At 37.8% G+C, this 25,244-nt stretch overlaps 1 protein-coding gene across 6 annotated transcripts in view; it reads left to right on the top strand.

The window, feature by feature from the left end:
• Positions 1 to 469: 469 nt before the first annotated feature.
• Positions 470 to 25,244, top strand: part of LOC124722015 (asparagine synthetase domain-containing protein 1) — a 73,832-nt gene continuing 49,057 nt past the window's right edge. For 3 of the 6 annotated variants that reach the window (XR_007006426.1, XR_007006425.1, XM_047247191.1), the window contains exons 1-4: positions 470 to 1,092; positions 8,417 to 8,614; positions 20,002 to 20,293; positions 24,617 to 25,233. Coding sequence is in view for 4 of the 6 variants with exons in the window: in XM_047247191.1 (XP_047103147.1) it covers positions 994 to 1,092; positions 8,417 to 8,614; positions 20,002 to 20,293; positions 24,617 to 25,233 (1,206 nt within the window). In the remaining 2 variants the exon portion in view is untranslated. The remainder of the gene's footprint in view (positions 1,093 to 8,416; positions 8,615 to 20,001; positions 20,294 to 24,616; positions 25,234 to 25,244) is intronic. The other 3 variants (XM_047247190.1, XM_047247192.1, XM_047247193.1) reach the window with 2 other exon arrangements.

Below are 25,244 nucleotides of genomic sequence, written 5' to 3'. Positions count from 1 at the left end.
GAACCTCAAAATTTTTACTTCTTCTCCGTGAATTTTAATACCTACTCCGAATTTTTCTTTTGTTTCCTTTACCGCTTGCTCAATATACAGATTGAATAACATGGTTAAGTAATTATTCAGAAGTTTTCCTGTAGATTTTATTTTTGCTGAGAATATAACCATCCAGATTCACAACGTAAACTGCCACCTGTAGTCATTGGTACGATTTCAGGTCAAATCCCTCTTTCAGTGTTATTAACAAACCTTTTATTTTCATGTTGGCTGTGCGTGCTCACACAGCCAGCCTCTTCGTTTGTATCTGTAATATTAATTTGTCCGAAAGCGCTGCCAACGGTAGGCTACCGGTAGACGCGAAGTATAACTGAACTGCACAAATAGTCACGGGTAATGATGTCAGCACTGCAGGAAGCAGCTGACGCTGCCTTCCCCTCGCCCCTCACCTAACCAAACCATCGCAAACCTATAGTTTCCCACAAACGCACCGCGATTCGTCGACAGGCAGTTGACGGGGGACTGAAGTGAACGGAGAATGAGTGACGTAGCGCCGATGTAATGGGATGAGGGAGAGGGGAAGAGAGAGTGAACTAGAAGGAAGTGTGGAGTGTGTTATCTGTGAAGAGTTTGAAGTACCAGTTCATTGAAATTGAGTGGTAGTTCACACTTGACTGGAGTGAAGCGTTCATTTGAACGACTCATTCACGAGCTCCCCATCACTAGTTTGGATGTAGTGTGTAGGGAAGAATGAGATTAAAGTGATTGGCTATTTCAATTTCGATGTTGTGTTGGTATTAGTTATGTGCGACGGTCATTTCATATGTTAAATGCAATCAGGAGAGTGGAATGTGTAAAGATTTGGGCTTTGTGTGGGCGCTGATGACCGCGCAGTTGAGCGACCGACAATCCAATCATCATCAAACAGTTCGACGTAAGCGTTTTGACGGGCGCTTGGGGTGCGACGGAAGTGAATATTACGATTGAAAACACTTAAAAAAAATGTGTGGTATATATTTCGCTGTTTACAGAGGCAACGACGTGTATCAATGCCAGCGGTCCAATTGTGACCATAATCAATGTGATGGATCCATATATGAGGTAATGAATACATTATTACTTTAAAATATGTAACTGACGAGTTAGTGTCTGGGAACTGTATATAACTTTTCAGCTTTCTGAGAAACTTGTCGTTTTACATGGGTTTTTGATACAATTCACAATTCGTTTTAAATGTGCTGAGCTGCTGTGTGAAATACATTTAGTTGCGCATGGTGGCAAGTTACATGAAAATCATTTGTTATTGCAGATAGTGACGTCTTATGGATGGGGTGACGTCCTTTGTTGGGCCTCATCAGTAGAATTTAAAGCATTGATATGTATTCTGATAGTACTAATGCTTCACGCTTAAGAGTTGTAATAGTGTTGAATCTGCATATGCAGATGTCTTTAATGTAGCCAAGCATTAGTGCAAACTGGAGGGTGCTACCTGTATCTTGCTCAAGGGAATCTGCTGGAAGCTAATATTCTTACAGGGCTGGCAGATTTCTCTTGCGCATGAAAAAGAAAGTACTTTTGCTTCCAATCATGTTTATGCACTCCGTAATAGAAAATGTTCAAGATTTACTGATATTGCAGTTTGATCTTATGCTTACATTAGAATTAATCAGACTTCCTACACTTAAAGTTTGGCTCCTCTTTAATAAGTTAAAGATTCAATACTTTCTTCTCTCCTGCCATTTATAATGATGATGATGATGATGATGATGATGATGATGATGATGATGACGATGATGACGATGAAAAGATAGAGGTCTGAAACCTTACAGTCAAGTGAAATTTTATTAAGTTAAAGCTTTCATTACATAAGAGATATGCAGTAAAGGTTTTCAGGCAGAAAATTTATGAGCCTGCCTCGGAAACTTTTTAATTCCTTACGCTGTTTGTAAAACAGTTCTTGCATATTGCTTTTGGTGACATGAGGGTACAGGAACTGTAAATTTCACCACCATGTTGCTTACACTTATATGCAGTACATAGCCACATATTTCATTAACTTGTACCAAGTAAAACAGGAAGGAAGGTTGAATACAACAAATTGTACCATGACTATATATATTAATTTTAGAATGAATTTAGGCGGATAAAGTTAACATGAAGGGCTTAGTCAGAAATTAGTATATAAGTATGAACTTTGTAATATCAGTATAAAACTTGAATTAACATTAATGTAAATATACCTACAAAATTAATGTTTTCATCCGTGGGATACAATCATGTTACAGTTCATGCAGTCCAGATAAAACTTAATGATCTTCAGAGATTAGTTACTGTAAATGAACAAAAATTATCATTATTACCATAAGGTGTAACAACTGGGTTAGTAAATTTGCCACAATACCTGAAACCTAAATTTCATTAAGTTACTTAAGTATTGGGGCAGTGCTTTATTTTGTATTCAAACAGATAGGAGCAGCTGGAAATTACTGCCTGCTGTGTTATATTTCATGATGGATGGCATTATAAAGAGACTGATAACTTAATCTGTTACTAATTGGAGTCCTATGTTGTTATATTGTTCAGTCTAAAAGGAAGTGCAATAAATCTACATACTAAAGTAGGCCTGTGTATTCTTATAATACACTGTTGTAGCTTAAAACATAAGAAGTTTGATCCTCCAACATTCATGCAACACTTCTTTTGTAATGTAAACTATTAATATATGTATTTTTTATTTTTGCATTTAGCATTTAATACTTCAAACAATTCTCTAACTCAACAACTTTAATGCCAAATTTTTTCAGAAATGAAATGGATTGTGTATTTAAGAAAAATACCATGTTTAACTTACAGATATGCGGCCTCTTGCTATTTGAGGTAAATCTCAAGGAGGAAAGGAAAATAATAATAGGCTAATAATTTTTCAGTTTAGCAGTAAGTCATGATTTCCATAAATGTTAGTTTTATATGATATTTACCATTGTATAAAATTTTGTAGATTACAGGAAATTTTAATGATTCTACAGTACTGTGGTACTCTGATATTGCAAAGTAGTTGATATAAAACTTCATATGCAGTGTAGGGAAGTCAGTTGATTGCCTAGTTTCAATAACAAAAAACATGTAATGAACTGTTCCGGTGTCATGATCGACCACACCTTGATGGAGGTGTGAGGCGAATCAATGTGTAATTAGGGATGGCTGTGAGGACAGCCAACTTTGTTCATGTTTCTCTGCTGCCCATCGGGACTATCAACAGATGGGGTTTCACTAGGCGTGGCCAACACCTAAACACGACTGGGAAGGGATGTTTGGTACAGTTGATTCACGAAAGTATAGGGGTTGGATCTCGGGCCACATATGGTCAAATACCTGTTGTCATAGGTAGGTAAAGTAGGTCTTTTTTAAGATAAATCCAGACAACATGTTCCCCTGCCTAAAGAGTATCTCCAGCAGTTTAAAAAATACTGAAACAATCACTCAGAAAACAGATTTTAACACTTCTAATAACACATATACCAGACGTCGCAAAGAAAAACAAACTGTTGGAAAGAGTAACATGGGGCATTTCACAGACTTAACAATCCTGCATCAAAACATGCAATCAATAAAAAATAAAATAAAACTATTAGAATTTGAGCTTCAATCTTTGAACTACACAGTAGTTTGTATTACTGAGCACTGGCGTAGATACAAAGATCTCCAACATGTAGTATTATCATTGTATGAAAAAGCAAACCCTTACTGCAGAACTACTTCAAGGGGTGGGGGATCATGCATTGATATCAGAAAAGAAACACAGTTCAAATTAAGACATGACCTCAGTACGGTAAGTGAAGACAAACACATTGAAATATCAGCCATTGAATTAACAGGGCTTGATATCACCAAGAAATTAATCATTTTGTGTGTGTATAGATCTCCCAGTGGTAGTGTGGACACTTTTTTCAATAAGTTAACGGAAATTCTAGATAAAGTCTCAAGTACAAAGGTCAACATAATTCTGTGTGGGGACATTAACATCAACACTAATATCACAAATGAATCCAGCAGCACCTTAAACATCCTTCAAAGTTTTGGCATGTCCCTATTGGTCAATAGTGCAACAAGGGTTACTACGATGACTGCATCAGTAATTGACCATGTGATCACAAATATGGACAGGGAAAAATGTGATGTAGCTGTAAAATATCTTGGACTATCAGACCATCTCTGTCCAATAACAACAGTAAAATCAGGCATTGAATCATTCCCTAAACTACAAGCCTACAAATGGCATCTATCAGATACCAAAATAAAAGATTTTTCAAAATGTTTCAAATGGCTGTGAGCACTATGGGACTTAACATCTGAGGTCATCAGTCCCCTAGAACTTAGAACTACTTAAACCTAACTAACCTAAGGACATCACACACATCCATGCCCGAGGCAGGATTTGAACCTGCAACCGTAGCAGTCACGCGGTTCTGGTTTGAAGCGCCTAGAACCGCTTACCCACTGCAGCCGGCTAAAAGATTTTTCAAAAGTACTAGAAAAACAAACCTGGGATGAAGTACACAAGGAAAACAATGTGAATATGAAATTCTCCACATTGTTTAATTTGAACTATGAAAAGGCATTTCCAGAAGTATGCATGTCTGTATCAACATCTCACAAAAACAAATGGATAACAGCAGGTATTAAGAAGTCCTCCCAAACACTTGAAGACCTCAGTTCCATGAAAAAGGTTCACAATAATCCAGAATTATTAAATTCCTGTCATAGGTACAAAAAGATGTATAGGAAGTTGCTGCTTGCTGCAAAAAAGTCATTTAATGACAAAATAATATATAATGCAGAGAATAAAAGCAAAGCAGTCTGGGATGTTATAAAAAAGGAAACGGGGAGAGGCAAGCAAATGCAGAATAACATTCTGCAAAGGGAGGGGGATAAGGAAATAAATGATCCATAACACTTAGCAAACTATGTAAACAAGCATGTTTCAAGTATCACAGTGAAGTTACAGCAAAAATTCCCCAAAACAAATATAGCACCTGTAAATAATGTTACACTAAATACAATGTTGTTATTTCCAACCACAGAGAATGAAGTCAATAAAACTGTTCAAAAACTAAAAAATAAAAAGTCAGTAGGCTTAGATGAAGTACCAACGTGTGTGTACTGAAATGATGCATAGGGATTATACAAGGCCCCTTGACAAATATAATAAATGAATCCTTCACATCAGGGACATTTCCGAAGCAGTTAAAACAGGCAAGAGTTGTACCTTTGCTTAAGAAAGGTAATGCAGAAGACATAGAAAATTACCGGCCCATCTCCCTGCTGTCAGCATTCTCAAAAATAATAGAAGCAATTATGAAAGACAGATTAATGAATTACCTGAATAAATAGGCTACAATGTTTTAACCGAATCACAGTTTGGTTTTCGAAGTGGCAAAAATACGGGGTCAGCCATAGTAGAATTCACATAAGTTGTACTTGATGATCTTGATGAAGATGAGTGTGTCACAGGTATATTTTTGGATCTTTCTAAGGTGTTTAATACAGTCTACCACAAGATTCTATTAAATAAATTAGAAGCATTAGGAATAAGAGGGGTAGCCAATGACTGGTCTTGATCATACCTAACAGATATGGTACAAAGAGTAGCGATAAGACGTACTTCAAATAGATCCAAACATTTAGTATCAGAATCAAAATACATTAATATAGGGGTTCCCGCAAGGTAGCATATTAGGACCAATACTGTTCCTCATATACATCAATGACTTTCCCAGTAGTGTTACTCATGGTGAAAAAATTCTCTTCGTTGATGACAGGAGTATTAAAGTCGCTGAGAAAACAAGAGAACTCCTTGCTGAGAAAGCAAATGAAACTCTCAAGGAAGTTTATGATTGGTCAATAAGCAATAAAGTGACAATGAACGTAAAGAAAACTAATGCCATGAATTTCAGTTTGAAGAGGAAAAATGACAATGTTAAATAAAGTGTAGATGGTACCTCTATAGACTGTGTAACACATGCAAAATTTGTAGGAATGAATATTGAATCTTAGTTGAAGTGGTGTGAACACACAAAGGTACTTGCAAACAGAATGTCATCAGCATGTTATGCCCTTGGAATCCTATCATCAGTGTGTAACATGCAGTGTCTTTTAGTTACATATTATTCATATGTACACTCAATACTTAGCCGTGACATTCTTTTTTGGGGAGCAAACACACAAAATATGAACACAATTTTCAAACTCCAGAAAAGAGCCATAAGAGTAATAACAAAAAATACTAGTCGAGCTCATTGTATAGATCTGTTCAAAACACCGGGGATTTTAACTGCTCCATGTGAATAAATTTACCAGTCAGTTGTACTTATCAAAAATGAAATTGGTAATTACTGCTCAAATAGCTCTGTCCATGACCATGCAACAAGAGGTAGGCTCAACTTAATTTACCAAGAAAAAATAAACATAAAACTCAAAACAGCATTTTCTACCATGGAATAAAACTGTACAATAAATTACCGAAAGAGATTAAAGAAATTACAAAAATACACTTATTTAAAAAGGCAGCCAAAAGTACCTGTTATGCAATATATTTTATACATTGAAGGGTACTTAGATAAAACAGAGTAGGGGTGTCATAAAAAAATTTTGTGCAAATAAATAATAAATAATAATAATAATAATAATAATAATAATGACGACTATAAAACATCCAATATTCCACATAACACCTTCACTTTGTTTTTCCCCTTCTTTTTTCCTTTTTAGAAATACTTACCCCCAAGCTATGCATAGCACAATACTAACACCTCTTTCTGAGCTCAACATCTTACTCATTATGGAGGGATGCTGACTCAGATTTTCAGGATAGCAAATGGGAAGTTGAGTTGCGGTACAGAAAATGGCCCAGAGATGTCAAACAATGTCTGTATAGTGTGTCAGTGGCTGATAGTGAGATATGAGTGAACAGTGTGGCATTACATTATTTAATGAGTTATTTGCAAAAAAAGTATTGTATGCCAGGAGTAAATCTGATGATTATCTCTAACTAGAAGTCTGTAAATATATATGTGTATGAATTAGCTTATTTTAAATTGCTCTAACCTTGTAAATACTTTGGTATGTCCCATGTCCCAAGAGATCTACAGATGAATAAAGCTGCTGCTGCTGCTGCTACTACTACTGATAAGAATAGATTGTTTGTATTAAGTTGTGGAGTTGCTTTGAGGGTAATTGTTTTTAATGCTACCTACAGATGCTATTTGAACTGTAGTTATAAGTGCTAAAAATAATTGTGTTTAAAATTTAATAATTCAGGAGACACTATGTGAAATCATTTTTACAAAATTACCATCTACTAGCAACAGATACAGCGTAAGTACATTAAATATGTTTACTGTAAGTCTATCACATAAAGGGTACTTTTTAAGTGGGTATTAGGTGAATTAGGCTTCAAGCTTGTATTAATGGAAGTGTCAACTGTCTATATTTCAATTTTTATTGACATATGCATATTTTAGAGTTAAAGCATTAGCTTCAGGGTTCAGTAATTTCAGTTTCTCCTCTTTGCCCTGGTGAACCAGTCATGTTGGATGGTGGTTATTGATAAGAAGTGGAAAACTTATACGAAACTGTGTGAAACAAACTGGACTGCCATAAATATTTGTATTTTTGTGAAATTTTCTTCACGTTTTGTGGATGATGAATACCTTCTGCATCTTTTATCTATAGTACACAGCGTTACTACAACAAATTATTGTAATGTTTTTTTTCCAAGGGTGATTTGTTGCTAAAACTATAAATGAAACTGTTTTATTTTCACTCTTTTTGTATCTTGCTAATGATGCATATTTGAAAGTATCCATTAGTATTCTTGGAAAATAACACCTTTGTGTGTAGTGTGTACTCTATTTTTGTAATATAAATAATTTCTAGAATCAGAGCGAAATAAGTAGCAAGGAAGAGATCCAGAATTAAGAGCAGCATGTATGTCATTTTGAGAATTATTTCTTCTGTGTTACTTACCATTGCTCTTCTTATTTCCAAGTGCAGTCTTGCAACTGAGAGTTGTCAACAGTTTATTCAAACTCATAGCAGCACAAAGTGCTCAGAATATTCCAAGTCTGTTTTTTCTTCTCGATTTGTTCTGTGAAGTGACTTAAAAATTCAGATTAGCACAGACACAATGGCAATTGCTCTGAATGTCAAGAAATTTATAGAGAAGATGGTGCAGGATATACTTGAATCTTAAGTAAAACAGTTATGAAGCATTAGTAAAATTTCACAATGATCCACTGTGTGTGCACCTGCTTCATTGCACTAAATTTGATTTTGTTTGTTCTTGTATATACGTTTAGTAGCATTGTGATCAGTTTCCCAGTATACATTTTCAGGCTTGTATTTAAGTTTATAACTGGTGTTGTAGGTTCATGTGAAAGACCAGTTGGAATCCAGAGGCCCTGATACAACTTCGGTAGTCCAGAATTATGACATGGATGGCTGGGCTGTATTCAGTGCAGCAAGTGTGTTGTGGATGCAAGGGAAGCACCCCACACCTCAACCATTGGTTGACAGTGCTGGTAATATTCTGCTGTGGAATGGGGATATCTTCTATGGATCATTGGTAAAGTGAAATATCACATAATATTTTCAGTGTATTAAGTATTTTAAAAGTTTGGCTGCTTGAAGTGCCACGATATTGTACCTTTAGATAGACAAACTAAATGTATGGTTGTTTATATGCCATCATTACAAGTGGTGAAAAATTAGGCTCCATTGCTTTCTGGGAAACCTCATTTTAGTCAATTGCAATGTGAAACACTTATTTTTCCCTCCATCAGAAAATCTTTGTTCAAAAGCAGTTGTTCCAATTTTTTGTTTTAAGTTTTTTGGAACTGGTGAAAAGTGACATTATGGAAGAAATATTTCAACTCTTTCAGTCAACATGACATGTAGTCTGTTTATACTAAAACGATTTTCCCATAGATGAAATTTTCAAAGCAGTCATAAAATAAATAGAGACCAACACACAATGCGCTTGTGGAAACAGAAAATACGACAAATGTTGTAAAGTAAAGACTGGAAAAAATCATCTTCAGAATTAAAGAAAAAAGTATTTCTCTGATGGTGGTGAATTATCAGTAAAATCAGTTTGGGTATAACAAAGCATTAGCATCAATATTCATCCACAAATCTCTTATTGAGACTTCCTGGCAGATTAAAACTGTGTGCCAGGTTGAGACTGAAACCTGGAATTTTGCCATTCTCGGACCAGTGCTCACTGACTGAACTATCAAAGCATAGCTCATGACACACACACACACACACACACACACACACACATTACTTCCACCTGTACGAAATACGAAGAAATTAATAAATGATTGGGGGGGGGGGGGGTGGAGGTGAATAATGTGCTCTGTGCAAGTACAAGCCACATGAATGTACCCCATTTTTGAAACTGAGGGCACATCATGAGTCATGCTTGGAGTCAGTGAGTATTTGCCCTTGAAAGACAAAGGTCCCAGATTTGGATCCCGATCTGACAATCTGTCAGGAAATTTGAAATTGACTCACATTCCTGTGCAGAAGAAAGAAATTCATTTGTAAATGCCTTATTGTTAAATAAGACCATTCATGTTCTGTTGTATACTTCATCTTCCTTTAGAACTCTTGTTCTGGCTGTTTTGTAGTGTTGAACAAATTACATTTTTCCATGTAACATTTATAAAATGACATGATAGTCCATATTGAAACCGTCCAAATAAAGAAAGGGAAAAAATCTACATGTATGGCTGCAGACTGATAAAAGCACAAAACTCCCGCATTTATTACCCTTTAAAACCCAGCATTCTTGTGTCTGTTGATATGGAAAAGGATTGTAGGACTTCAGGGTGTGGTAAAAGAGCAACCTAGGATTGTACCTCACTTGATCCAGGACAGGAAGAGAATATAAGCAAATAGGGTAATGGAAAACTTGGAAGTTCAGTTTACAGGACATCTTTTGAAAAGTCAGAAATAGACACTGAAAAGAGAAGCACATATGTGGCAAAACACACTAAAGAAAGTGAAAAAGGACAGAGCCAAGTAATGGAGGGGAAAATTAAAACTAACAAAAAGAAACAGTTACTCAACATGTAAAAATACGAAGAAATTAATAAATGATTTTTTTTTTTTTTGGGGGGGGGGGGGGGGGGGGAGTGAATAATGTGCTCTGTGCAAATACAAGCCACATGAATGTACCCAAAGTAATCTGAAGAGTGAGAGAGAAGGAAGTGAAATAAAAGGAATTGATCCAGTGAGATATACAAGTAAAAGCCTGTTCAGAGCTGGGGGCAAGTTGTTGCTATTGCTATGGAAAAAAACTGCCACTTGCAAAGCCCTGAGGAGATGGGGGACCGAACAGAAAGTCTAAATTATCTGATGAAGCCCATTGCTTTTAGCCATGTTGCATGTTTGTCAGTGGGATGTTTATACAGATCTTGTACTTCGTTATTTACCTGTACTAGTAAGCACAGCAATGTAGATAGTTAAACAGCACTTGGGTGAAGTATGTAAAATTTGGATTAGGACTTCGGGGCAAAGAGACTTGAGGAAGAAAAGGTAAAAGTGCTCATAAGACTAAAACATTGCTTTGGGAAAGATCACAGATATGTAAATAATATGACAAGAATTTTCATTATCATTGCAAGCTTATCGTAGTCCCTAGATGGAGAAAAAGTGAAATAAATTAATAAATGTTACAAGCACATTAGCTGACAGGGAGGAAGATGATGCCGTTGAGCTTGCAATTAAATTATATTCTGGATTGAGTGGCAATAGTAGTGACCAGGGTGATCTTCTTTTCAGGGAATGATTTAAGAATATTGTGGTTCAAGTTGAGAAGCTGATTGTTTTGTTCCAAGACAGGAAAGAATTGTGTGATGAGGTCTAAACTCTCATATTGTTTTGACGTAATTCATAAATTTTAAGGTGGGCGAGTAATCTTAGGAAATGTGCTTGTGACAGCAAATGTTGGAAGTGAAGATTGATACGGTAAGGGTTTAAGCATAAAATTACTATTGGAACATAGGAATTTATAGATGGCAGTGATGATGTGGGTAGGGATGAAAACTATCAAAATAAAAGTAATAGTCAATAACTTACAGGAATGCAGCCAGATAATATCTCCAAAGTTGCCAATATTTTGACAGGTGTTCATCCTGTCATTTTCAAGGCACAGAAATGAAACGAAATTGCCCTGCATGGCAACTTTTAACCATTGATGGGTGGAACTAAGTTAACTAGGAAGGCAAAGCTGTTTCAAGATCAGTAAAGGCTGATGAGAGTTTGGAGTACCACACACACCTACTAGCTGTCTACAGTTAACATAATGAATGAACACTGTGTGATACTAATAGTGTGTGGATAAAGCCTAGGTCTACCAATACTGCTACAAGAAATTCCGTCAGACAGGTACCAAACATATTCCACATTCGCAGTGTACACTTGAGAATTTAGCTGATGCACATTTTGTAAGCATGTAGACTTAGTACAACACTGGCTTTTTACTGTTCAGTCATCTTTATCACAGTCCAAAGACAACGGGATCATGACACGTGACTTGACATGGTGGATGAGGGTGTGTCTCCAGCCTGTTGAGGTTGCTAAGCATATGTGGTTCTGTTGGCTGTGGGAGCAAGTGAAGTCTCTCAATCTTATTCACTGACTACAGCATCCCTCCCAACCCCTCGGAGACAATACAGTCACAAACAACTCGGATAAGGAGCTAGGGGCAATGCTTCAGGTTGGGTGTCCATTTTGACGTACTGTACAGGCAGCTGAACAAGAAGAGACTCCTGTCACTCTGAGTGATCGCCCTGCATCAGATTGAGGTTAATGCTGTGGTACATCAGACATGATGTGGTCAAAAGAGCACCACAGTGAGGCGTCAGGATGAGCTGCATGGGAATAGGAGTGGGGGTTACCTCCGTGGTCCCTGCTGAGTGGATGCGGTCATTATGATCATCCTTCTGTGGCTGCAGCTGCTGCAGTGGCAGGGGAGGAGGCAGAGGTGACAGCAGTTATTGCATTCCTGGTGACAGCCGCAGGTCCTGAGGCATTTGGCTCAGGCGGAGGCCAGCACTGCGGACATTAGTGTGGCACTACAAGTGGAGCACGGTTGTCTCCTGTACAGAAGATATCAGTGTGGCAGAAAGCTGATGTCGTCATTACCAGTGGATCAGTGGAGTGGGGTTAAGGTGGTTAGAGGTTGCCTGCCCTGCATGTACTGTAAAGGGTGTGGATGTGCTCTGGTGGAGGTTGATGGGTCAAGGTGAGTCATAAGTAGTTCAGAGGAATTACAATCCCTTTATTACTCACGTAGTTCATATTACAAGCTCAGTCCCACATCTAGCAGCATTGGAAAGTACGCTTTGATGCAATGGGCTCGACAGTGGAGTGTTGTAGAAGATCAGTGACCGTGCTATGATCAGCACAGCCCATTTGTGGTGCAACATTGAGTAGGCAACCACCCCAGCTGCCAGCCGAGCTACATCAGAGTTGATGCAACAGGCTGACACTGCCTGCTGAGTGCAATATGGCTGGCTGGTGGAAACTGGTGCTGGCAGGCGCCCCAGTGGCTTGATGAATAGGAAGGCCACAGTTCAAACCTCGGCGCATTGAGTCTCGGCTGGACACTCTGGCAGATGGTCCTGTCAATCTGGGCACTGACTGGCTGGTGGGCTGCGATACCAGTACCAATGTATTGCAACAAGTTGTCCTCTTGCCTAGAGCTGTGCTGTAACAGTTCTAAAAAAACTGAGAGAGCATCTATGCTAGAAAAATACTGGGTTTGTCCCTTCATGTTTTCCTTAAAAATGCTCCCCTAGCCATTTAATTAAAGATGTAAAGAACCTATTAAGAGCTCCTGTATGCCATGTGAGTAAAAATCTCCACAAAAGGGGGGGGGGAGGGGAACCTACCCTGCAAACAATTTGGCAATCTTCAGTGCTGCTGGATCTGTCTGTGAGTGGCTGTGTCCTGCTAACCGGGCCATACTACGCTGCTGTGTAAGCTACAGCAGTTGACAATGCTGGGTGCTACTGCCATCCTGCGATAACTGGTGGCATGCCACAGCCATGCGCTGCCCTCACCATGTGCTGCAAGGGATTGTGGCTGCCATTGTCACCAAGATGCTGCCACTGTAGTCAAATGAGTGCCAGTAAAATGTTTTGCCTTTTGGTGATGTTTGAGCTACCAACTGCTTGTTCTCATGACCTCGCCATACTGTCAGAACCCAACTCTCCACAAGAGTAGTCCTACACCCCCAAACTGCTATAATAATTCCCATTTTAGAATGTGGAACATGTCACTTGTGGGCGACCAAACAAAGTCGGCTCCCTCCTTTCAGGGGGCATGGAGGGGTTGTGCAATCTACACTATTTTTTGCTATAAACTTACCAAAACGGTTCACCTTTCCCTTGAAAGATTTATAGTTATTTTATGTTGTGGGTGTAGGCATGTTGTCAGTGGCATGTACATGGTGTTAATCTGAAGTATCCTAGGTTTGTTTACAATGAAACTCAACTGAATATAAAAAATGACTTCTTGATATAGCATGTTAATTTGATTTTCTATAAGGCAGAAAGAAATGAGTGTAGGTTTCAAAGATGTTCACGAGTGTTAGACCTCATGAGAATTACATCATCGAGATAGTTACAGTGAAATGTGATAGAATCACTTGGATCAGTTGTCCATTAATTTTTTTTTTAAAAAATGGGAGGTGCACTAGAAATGCCAAAATGGGGCTGCTGTTATCGATCAGAGTCAAACAGGGTGTTTTTGGAGTCCAGAGACAGAGATAGTTGTCTACACATATCTGACTGATCAATTTTACAGTGACATTTCCCACCTTTTCATTGTGAAAAAAATGTCATTGTTGTATAGAATAACATAGGTGTCAGCCACTGTCAGATTCACTGCTTTAAAATCTCTCTTCATTCTGATTGAGCTGTTTGGTTTATGTAACACTATTAAAGGGAATACCTTCAAATAGATAAGATAGGTGAGATAGCATGTCATCTTTGCAGGCAGATGAACTCTGTTTTTAATTTTCTCAGGCAGACAGTGGTGTAAAGGATGTTCTGCACAAAGTGGGAGATAGCATTGGGTCGGAGGTGTATCTCGGCCTGTATGTCGGTGGCACAACCTAGACGTAGAAAACAACTCAAAATTTGTGCAGCGGTTATCAATGGCTTGGAAGGGAACTCTGGCAACAAGCTGTGCTTTTACATTGGTGGAAATATAAACTGATTAAATGTGTTGGGACCAAAACTATTGTCTGTTGCAAGTGAACTAATAACAATAAGGGTGATGTGTTGTGGAATTTGTATGTCACTTCCAGTTGGAAAGTTCCTTGAATCGAAAGTGTGTGCCCACTGTACAGTGTAACTTTTGAACAAGTTTACAACACTGGTGTACCAAGCTCTGTGTATATGTTCCAGTTTATCAGGAAAGCTGAAGTCCCTGTGTCAACTTGAACCACAATCAGTGTCTCAGTTTTTTGATGGTTTCAATTTTATTTACAGAATCTTGTTCCTGATCATTTGCAGTCATTCTACAAATGGAGGAAATTCAGACACTACCTATATGGTGACCATGACACAAAAAACACTGTTTATCTTACAAGGGCCATTGGCAGTGAGGATAGTGTCATAAACAATTGGGGGAGGACAGCAGCTGCCGTTTGTAGTTGTAAGAAGAGCCAGTTCGTCTGGAGGTTGTTTGCTTATGCCTCTGCGAGTCTTATGAGGGTCGGGGTTGGTTATTTGGAGCAATACATGATGTCAGCTGTTCTCTCACTGAGCAAGCCAGTTATATGTCTGTCCCTGTCAAAGTCAAGGAGAATATTAAAGAGTGTTTTTGCCACTCTTATTTGTTTTCCTGCGCAAATTCAAAACTTTGTGCAAAAAGGATCTGAACTTTTTAAAGCCTGCTTGCAAACCTCAGAGTCTGGGGTGTACCAAATAAAGCAGTCTCAAATGAGTGTGCCTGCCTAGGATCATTTGGATTTCTTACTGGTTGATATGAAATTGAAAAGCCAACTTAAATCTTTTAGTTCTGTGATCCACTCCCGATATGACTTGGAAGTGATTTGTGATGCTGAAAAAATTCAAACTTATTGAACACTGTGTGGGTCTTGCAATTATGTAATGTCTCAACAGTTTCCACATTCTACAAGATGAAATGCTATCCACGTCTTCTAATCAATGAAGCTTCTGAAGCAAATTCAAATACATGTGGGGACAAGAACAAAAAGATACTTTGGAATTTCTACATTATTATCCTTAAACACCATGAAGTGGTAGCATAGCTGTCGGAATTGTACATCAGTTGTTGCCCTTGCCATCTTGGAATGATGGTAACTGAGGCATGGCTGATTTCACTGAGGATGACCCAGACATGCCATTGGCTGCTGCTGAGATGGATTGCTATTACATGGTGTCACATTGGTGTTGCACTGTTATCATTATCATTATAATTTCATCTGCTGTTGTCATTCCTCCAGAGATTTGAGGAATTTCAGGAACCAAAGATCCATCATACAACACTATGTGTACATATAACCTTCCTTTTCACTACTGGAGTGGTGCTTCTGTTTCCTTTATTTGATCAGAAACACTATTACAAGTTTGGTACAGATTGAGTGCTTGGCACAACACAAATTTCTGGCAGTCTGTGGTTACACAAGGAATGAAAACTGTGAAATAATACAAGTCCATGAATAAAGCTCAAGTCTGTTGTACTGCTAAGAGAAATTCAGCCAAAGACAAAAGCCTGACATAGTCCAGGCTCACGATGTGGGTCATCAGCAGAGGGTAAAGGGCGCATATGTTGCAAACGTGTAATGGGTAAGACACTGAGTTGTTGGTACTGTGTGGACAGCTTTATGCTTGTCTGGAGATCCGGCATCAGGGTCGCACCACATGCTGTGTTTGGTGGAAGAGGGTGTGTCTTTGTTCCATTTCGGTGTTGCTGCTTGCTGCGTGTATGTGAGATCAATGATTGTGGTGAACAAATAAATATTCTCCTTATCTGAGTCACTGGCTGTAGCATAACTGTCATATATTTTTTATATTCATTTAGTAACAAACAATAAATGAGAACTGCACTATCTCTGTCCCTCTGTTGTTTGACCGGGGGAGAACACGAGTCCAGGCAGATTTTAAGCGTAAAATTCTGTGTCTGTCTATACTACTATGTAAAGACAAGACTTTTAACCTCGTTGCCAAAAATCCCAAAAACTGCTTGACAAATTTACTTCAGATTTTTGCTTGATTCTTTAATGAACATTTGAACATGCATAGGTAATATATTTTTAATGTATGTGATGTTGTTAGCAAAAAGTTGTTGACTAATATTTACTTCAAATTTTTATATGAATTCTAACAAACGTTGAGGCAGACATGGACTATATATTTTTCTAAACAACAATGTATTGGTTTTCTGTTGTACCGATTGTGAAAAAAGAAAATGCTGTGTTGTGCTCTGCCATGAAAATGTGTGGCTTTGCTTCTTTTTCCCAGTTTTACACACTCTTCTCTCTCTCTCTCTCTCTCTCTCTCTCTCTCTCTCTCTCTCTCTCTCTCTCTGTCTCTCCATGTATTTTTAAATAAAAATTGTGTACATAACAATGTGCTGTTTTGCTTTCTTCCTTGCAGTCTGTTTTCACAGAAAACAGAAAAGTTGTATTTGTGGCTTATCTGCTGATGATTGGGATACTACTACGGAACATGAATTTGCAATAACAATAAAGAAGTCTGAAAGCTAGAGAGAGGGTGCAAGAGGAGATAAATGGAGGGAGAGGGGAGGAGCAAATAGAGAGAGAGAGATGGGCAGTGAGGAGATGGACAGAGAGAGGGGGGGACAAGAGGAGATGTGGGGGGGGGGGAGAGGGGGGGGGCAAGACGTGGTGTGGGGAGAGAGAGAGGGGGGGGGGAGAAGAGATGGACAGAGAGAGGAGGAGAAGAAAATTATGATCTACATCCAATTCCTATGTATATTTAGCAATTGCAAAGCACTGCCGGGTTCACTAGTTTATAATAAAGATAGAGGTTTTTGCTGAAATTCTGCATGGAATCTTGCTCTGTCCCTGGTCGAACAGGATGACAAGGTTAGTGCTAATTGTTCACTCATTGCTAATAGATATTTCACTTTCAATGTCTTATGTTGAATGTCTTTGTGTGGTGGCACCATACATTAAGTGTGAGTTTCCTTCCTACGTACACAATTTTTTTTGTTCTTGGTTGACATAACTGTGTCAACTGGCAGTTTAAGTTGCCATGTGCAGTGATACCTTGTAAAGGTATCATCGGTTTGTTGAGGATGTTACACAGCTGTATCCTGTAAGTTATTTGAACATTCAGTACACTGATATAAGCTCAACTTTCATTGTGAGATATTTTTCAGTAGGCATAAAATGTATGGGAGTTTAGAATTAGCTGTGAGAAAAGTCAACATTGAGGAAGTTAAGGGGTACGGAAAGCATGAAACAAATCATATCTCAGACAATGTCTTCAACTTCCAAGAATGTTAAATATCTGCTCACAAGTTTTGGTGGTGAAATGTCATCATTGTATTTGAGCAAGATAATTAACCTACATTTCCTTAACTCTGATGATATTATATTTAAGCAAACCATGAAAAGATTGGCATGACATGTCCACTCTCATTTACATGGCTGTACTCCTGAACTACTTGCATATGTGCTCCTCAAAGATTGAGTAGGCCATAGTAAATGATAACATTATTCCACAAAAGCTATTATTAAATGGAAGAAAAATTCCTTTTTACTTCATTTTCATTTACATGACAGAACAGTTATGGCTGTGAAGCCATTTTTGAGTTGCAAACCTAGAAATATATATCAGCATAACATAGTAAAAACCTAAAAAATCATATGTTGTATTATTAGGTTTGTTATTTTTCTTTTTTTTTCTTTCTTTCAAAATGTGGCTTGTCGGCTTGTTCCCGACATGAATACCAGACCATTCTGCTGCTTACAGTACGCTGTGTCAATCATGCGGCCTGCATCACTACAAGCAACACATGGCAGGTGGTCAAAGGAACTTTCATTCGTCAGTGCCATCTACCGTGGTAACTTTGCATTTCTGGACATGTGTTCATATGACGTCTTTTCCTCCATTTCCAGTGGGGACCCCATCCCTGCGGTTTTTCAATTTTATTAATGTTCACCCTGTATATAGTGCTGAATAAGATAGTTATTTTGAAGAATGGGGAACAAAATTACAGAGCAAAGACTAGCACGTTGTCACAGTAAGAAAGACTTGAGATCCACATACATGATCCTCCATTTATGCATTTGTGTCGTGCTTGTAGTTTGCTAGAAAATGTGAAAAGGAAAACTTTTCTGCAATTTTTTACCCCCCTCAAGAGTGAAGAGGATAATGCAGCTTCATAAATGAACAAAAAAAAAGATAGTAGTTCAAGTACGAACAAAAATAATGCAACTTGAGCTTGGATTGGAAAGATATAATGATATAGAACAAGGCTCTTGAAATAATTTAATGCATACTGGAATATGAAGTAATCATGATAAGCAAAATGAAACACACAAACAATCTACAGGATGATTCTAGATGTTACAAATTAAAAGGAAGATAACAAGTAGTAGATCTGTCATGATTAAATTGCACAATCCTACTGTAAATTGAATGAGCTTTGGTGGATGACTAGCACGAAGGTACGTGAAAAGTGAATGCCTTAAGTAGAAACAAGGTATGCCACTTTGAGGCGAAGTAGTCAGGCTTTGTGCATTGAGACTGCAACAGGATTGAGAAGCACCATGAAGACCTAAAATTGTATTGGAACTAAGAGACCAAGCTTCTAAAGTGTTAGGCACTACATAGTATTTGACTCTCCAGGAATATTTCCTTCTTTACCTCAGTTTCTTTCAGAATGCTTTACTGTTATATGTGAAAGCAGTTTTATATTTCAGTGTCTTCAAAAATACTCATAATTCTTGCATTGCTCAGATTTTGGAGACTCTGCATCACATCCTCTATATTGGGGGTGGGCGCTGGTTGAGATACAGTGTACATGCATAATGGCTGTCTGTAAATATCTGAAGTTTTTAAAGTTTAAATTAAAAAAGAAGCATTTTAAATATTTTAATTCTTCATATTCTTTTGGGTAGTGCTGGTAATACTGCTTCTTGGTATATTTATTTGGAGCCACAATTATGTATGTTTTATGTCTGTTCATAAGTATCAACTAAGAAATGACTGTAGATTTTATGTTTTGTTGTTATTGTTCTTGTTATTGTTGTTGAGATTCAAATTTTGCCTCCAGTTTGGTGCCTATATGTGTGTGTATAGATGTTATGTGCAAGGTTTCAAGTCACTTGTTAGCTGTTCTGTGTTACTCTCAGTAAGTTACTAATAACGTTGTTCTATAATTACGTGTCATGCCTGTATTGTCACTCCACATCTCAACAGCCTGGTGTAAATGAGTTGTTGAAATTTACATATGCATCTAGAATTGTAGAAAATAATTTTTTGTTATTGTTAAGTTATTGTTGTTTGTTATTACATACAGTTTTCAAATGAGTAACAGTTGCTTTGGAAAACTTCATATGCAGTGAAGAAGATGCTGAGCCTTCCTGTGCTAACTTTGTATTTCCTATATGTTTAGTAGTATTAATTTACTTGTTTAAGATGTAGCAAAGGTTTGTTAGTCCCGTTTGCACACACACACACACACACACACACACACACACACACACACACACACACACACACACACTCTCTCACTCTCTCTCTCTCTCTCTCTCTCTCTCTCTCTCTCTCTCTCTCTCTCTGTGTGTGTGTGTGTGTGTGTGTGTGTGTGTGTGTGTGTGTGTGTGTGTGTGTGTGTAGAGAGAGGGGGGGGGGGGGGTGCGGCTGCATGCACACTCTTTAGTCCATTCTGTTACTAAGCTTGAATAACAGTATATTATTGCACTTTTTTCAGGCACCCGATGATTCAACTTCAGATACTTTAAGTGTTGTCGAAAACTTGAGCAAGTGTCACAACAATGAAATGATCATTCAAACAATAAGCAAATTCAGAGGTCCATTTTCATTTGTGTATCTGAATCCTACAACTAGACAGCTCTGGTTCGGCAGAGATGTTCTGGGCCGTCACAGCTTACTTTCACACAGCAGTAACAACTCGCTTGTGATAACATCAGTATCAACAAGAGAACTGGATTGTCAAGAGGTTCCAGCAGTTGGTGTTTTCCTGGCGGAGCTGACTGGCAAAGGTGACTTAACCAACCAAGATAGTTTCATATTACTGGTTATAATTAAGAAAATAATATGCTAATACAGAGTCAACAGTTTGTAATGAATTTATGAAAGATTAATTTTATGCATATATACCTACATCTACATCTTTACTCTGCAAGTCACCTTACAGAGGGTACCTTTGGTACCACTAAGTTTTCTTTCTTTCTCTGTTCCATTTGCGAATGGTGCAGGCGAAGAACAATTTTAGTTAACCTCCATATGAGCTGTAATTGCTCTTGTTTTGTCTTCGTGATCATTTTGTGAGACGTATGTTGAAGGAAGTTATAAGTTGCCCAACTCTTCTCTAAGTGTACTATCTTGAGGATTTCAACAATGCCTCTCTTGCAGGGTCCTCCCAGTGGAGCTCAATGAGCAGCTTTGTAATGCTGTCACGCCTACTAAACAATACTGTGGTGAAATGTCCCACCATCATTGGGTCTTCTCTGTTGCTTCTCTTAATTTAAGAGGTGCAGACAGATGAGTGATGCTCTTGATTTGGATGAAAAAGTATTTTGGAAGCTACTTCTTTTGTGGATGAAGACAGTTCCTTAAGATCCCCTGTGTCTCTCATCGTGGCATCTGCTTTTCATACAGTTTCTTTTATGTGGCCATTCCACTTAGTGTCTCCACGTGGTTAATCTTAAATATTTTGTGGTAATTATTGTTTCCAGTGATTTATCAGCAATAATGTAATTGAGTAATAGCAGGTCCCTTTGTCTATTTGTATGCAATACTTAACATTTATTTATGTCTGGGCTCAACTGCCAGTTCCTGCACCCATTTATTTATGTTCAGAGTCAATTGCCTCTTCCTGCTCCAATTGTTGATCCTCCAATACTGTAAAATACACGAAATATCAGCCTTTGTTAATTAGCTTTGCAGTTATTCAATTCCAGGATGTCTTTGTCATCCCCCCTTCCAAGGTAGTTTAAAATTGTTGATTCACTATTTTTATGGTGGCATTAGCATATGCAAAAACATAATAGCAACAATGAAAACTACTGTATGTGGACTATGTACTGATGAGCATTGTAAAAGAGAGCATAGACTGGAGAGAATGAGCAGCACCTCTGAACCCACTTGGGCGGAGTCTTTGGAAGAACACCTGTCTAGTGACCTGTAAGATTTTGGAGATAGTGCATTTGTTTTTCTCATAATCATGGGTTTAAAGGCAAAATGATCCATATCCCAGCCATTAACAAGTTGCTGCTTGATCATGTTCTGGGAAACGGTATGATTGTGTTGGACCCCCTGGTGTTTGAAGTGTTGTTTACCCTGTTTACTATGTTCACCCTGTATATAGTGCTGAATAAGATAGTTATTTTGAAGAATGGGGAACAAAATTACAGAGCAAAGACTAGCACGTTGTCACAGTAAGAAAGACTTGAGATCCACATACATGATCCTCCATTTATACTGTAGTGAACTATCAAAAAAAAAAAAAAAAAAAAATTGCATTTGTGTCATGCTTGTAGTTTGCTAGAAAATGTGAAAAGGAAAACTTTTCTGCAATTTTTTACCCCCTCAAGAGTGAAGTGAATAATTAGAAGCAAAGTCTAGGTAGATGTATCCCGTTCAGTTGGAATATGCAAGCAGATTGTACAGGGACAGATACAACCCATGGTCAAGATACATCTTGTTTTACACTGTGGGTCAGTGTTCACCTGCTCATGACAAATCACAGCTATTTTGCATCTATCCCCTCCCCCTAACCTCTTGACGAATTATTCTCATACCAAGTAGTTGCATGTGGAGGTTCGTGATATGCAGGTTGTTCTGTTTTAAAAGTCAGTTAGCAACTTGGCTTCCAGTGAAAGTGAAAATACTGCAAGACAACAGTGAACATAGCACTGTTCGTCAGTTTGACAGCTGAGCACATGATTTTGTTACAAAAATATTGAATACCAAAGGTAGTCTCAGAAAAGAATAATACATGGAATACTGTTGGACAGGAATACTCCCACAGAAGTGGCAAACAGTACAGTGCTGCACAGATTGAAGAGTCAAATAAGAAAGAAACCTAAACTGGAGGAAATGGAAAATAAACCAGTTAAACCTAAAGATTGGGAAAGGATTTGTTTGTATTGCTCTCCCAGGAAGTTAATCCTGTTTTTGGAAAGGTCCCAGAAGTTATTTCGGTGTGTGTCAAGCAGTTGTCAAACATTGCTAAAAACTGCGATAAAAATGAATATTGGAGATAATCTCTACGTGCTTGGTTGGTGCTCCTGTGACAACAAAACTGACAACCTCAACATAAAGTCACCCTGAAGCAAAAACCTGTTCAGCATGTGGAACTGAAGGAACAAAAGACTTGCCTTATCACAGCTTCAGGGACTACATAGAAAATGAAAAGAAAAGCTAAAAAATTGCAGAGGGCAAATCTACATGAACAGGTTATTAATATGAAACATAAATATTGTATTGTTGAATGATTCATATCATCGTCCTTTCCATTCATTTCTTAATTGTCTAAAAGAAATAAATAAAAAAGCAATTTGTACATTTTTCTTGGTCTCTTGTAATTATGTTACTTTCAATTATAATCACATTGTTTATTGCGTTTGTATAGTACACAATTAAACAAAGAAAAAACAGCTACATAAATCAGGGTATTTATTGCTGGTTATGTTCACCGTGTACCCTGCTTCCACTGTTTTACAGCTGTCTGTTGGTAGGCTCGTCTTCATCAGGGCTCTGACTTTTGACTTTTGTAGTTTTCTTTTTCTTCTGTGTCTTTCCTGTCCTTAAAATGATACTCAAAGTGATCTTTCAGGTGTTTACAGTGTGCAGTACAGCACATGTTAGTATTAGTTTAGAAACTCTCTCCAAACAGTCTTATACAGTTACCAGTGATGGGAAATTGTTGCTTCAAGTGACCAAAAGCTCTCTCCACTATTGGTGTTTCTCTGGCAGGGACCAAACTGAATCATCATTGATCAGTATTTCTTGCTACTTAAATGGAGTGCCTAACAATGGGGATGTTCCATACCTTGAATCACCAAGTAAGCGAGCATCCCTGTTGTATCCTGAAATTATATTTTTGATTGGGTTAAGTCTCCATATTTTAGCATCATGCACACCACCAGGTCATTCTGCTCTTATGCTTGTAAATTTCTCACTAGTATCTATGGTGGCTTGCATGTTAATAGAGGCATATCCTTTGTGATGCATTCATCACAATGTATCGTTGATTTTATAATTTTTATTTGGGTGCAATCCAAAGCTGCTATGACAGTTGGCAGCTGAAATATTTTTTGCCATTCTAGTTTAGCCATATTAATTTCCCACATTTTAGATGGGAATCATATCCAATTGTGAGCTTTTAAAACTGTGTGATCCATAACATTGTTAATGGTTTTTACATACTGTTATCTGATCTACTCAAAAATCGTTGGCCGCACTAGTCTGGAATTCAGTATCACCCACACAACAAAGAAGTATCTGCATTCATTTTCGGGAAGCCAAGGCTCCTCCATGTGTTTCATCACATACTGGAATAACTTCTGCATGTAAAAAGTCCACACAACTCTTTCCATCTACTAACATCCCCCCAAATCTGATAATGTTTCTCATGTCTGACCTGCAGATAGATCACCATCATGCAGAAAGATCACCAGCATGCAGACTGACAGACAGTGCTTAAAAGCAAGCATGCCTCACCACCTTCTTATGAATAACCCAGACATATCACAGTATGAAAACTAGATTCTACTCTTTATTCACAGCTTAAATCTTGCCCATCCAGAAAACACAACTTATATCTTAACAGATTAGAATCTACAATGCTTATTCACGTTAAACTTAGATAAATCTTAAAATAATGCAAGACTTAGCTGAATCTTGGTTTTATTCACATCACTCGGCAAGTTAAAGAAAAATTGTTGACTCGGTCAGGCATCAGAAATAGCCAGTGCCATAAACACTAGACACTCTGCATTAAGATAATCCTGAATCCTCAGGTCAAGTGAACTAGCTAAATCAAAAAAAGTACATACATCCTGTCAAATCAGTGTGACTCACTGATTGACTATATCAGTATCTTAATTAAATGCAGTAACTTGATAAATCAAAATTTGGTGCAGGTGATATGAGATAATGTTGGGTTATGTTCTATAGTTCTTGTGTCCATTGAAAAAATTTAAAACGGTTTTGTTCATAAATTTATTTTGATCTTACCTTTTGTAATATTTCCATGAGAGAGGTATATATCACTTACTTTATTACAAATTGTCTAAATATAGTCAAAGCAAATAATTACTAATAACAAGCTGTTACTGAAAGTTTCTGTTTATTTACAGGCAGTATATCAATCAAACTTTATCCATGGTCTGGAATTTCTGAGACTAGACTGTCTGCTGCAGTGGATCTCTATCACATGGACTTAAATATTGATCAGTGTTTCATAGAATCACCGCTGTCAGGTTGTTATATGAATACAGACTCCATCTCATCTTCAGTACTTGAATCTTACTGGCTGAAGTATAACAGTGAGAACATACCTGATTTCTTCACAACACTACTCATGGATGAATCAGTCTGCAAGAATGTCGACAGGCTTCTAAACTTATTGAACTTTTCTGTGAAAGTGCGCTGTGGTAAACAGTGTGAGCTGTGTAAAAACTGTGTAAAGCAGTTCAGCAGGAAAAAACGCTGTAAACACTCAAAAGTTGGGATACTCTTCTCTGGAGGTCTAGATTCAAGTGTTATAGCAGCCCTTGCAAGTGAATGTATTCCAAAAGACGAACCTATTGATTTAATAAATGTGGCTTTTGAACCGAAGAAAAGAATTTGTAGAGGAAACAAAAAAGCAGCTGTGAATCGTGCAGATTATAATGTTCCTGACAGAAAGACAGGAGTTCAATCGTACAGACAACTCCAATCTCTCTATCCAGAAAGAAAATGGAATTTTATTCAGGTGAGGTTTCT

This window comes from Schistocerca piceifrons, chromosome X (assembly GCF_021461385.2).
Source record: "Schistocerca piceifrons isolate TAMUIC-IGC-003096 chromosome X, iqSchPice1.1, whole genome shotgun sequence".
Classification (NCBI taxonomy): Eukaryota; Metazoa; Arthropoda; class Insecta; order Orthoptera; family Acrididae; genus Schistocerca; species Schistocerca piceifrons.
Note: the sequence above shows the minus strand (reverse complement) of the source record. Positions and strands in the feature narration are given on the sequence as shown.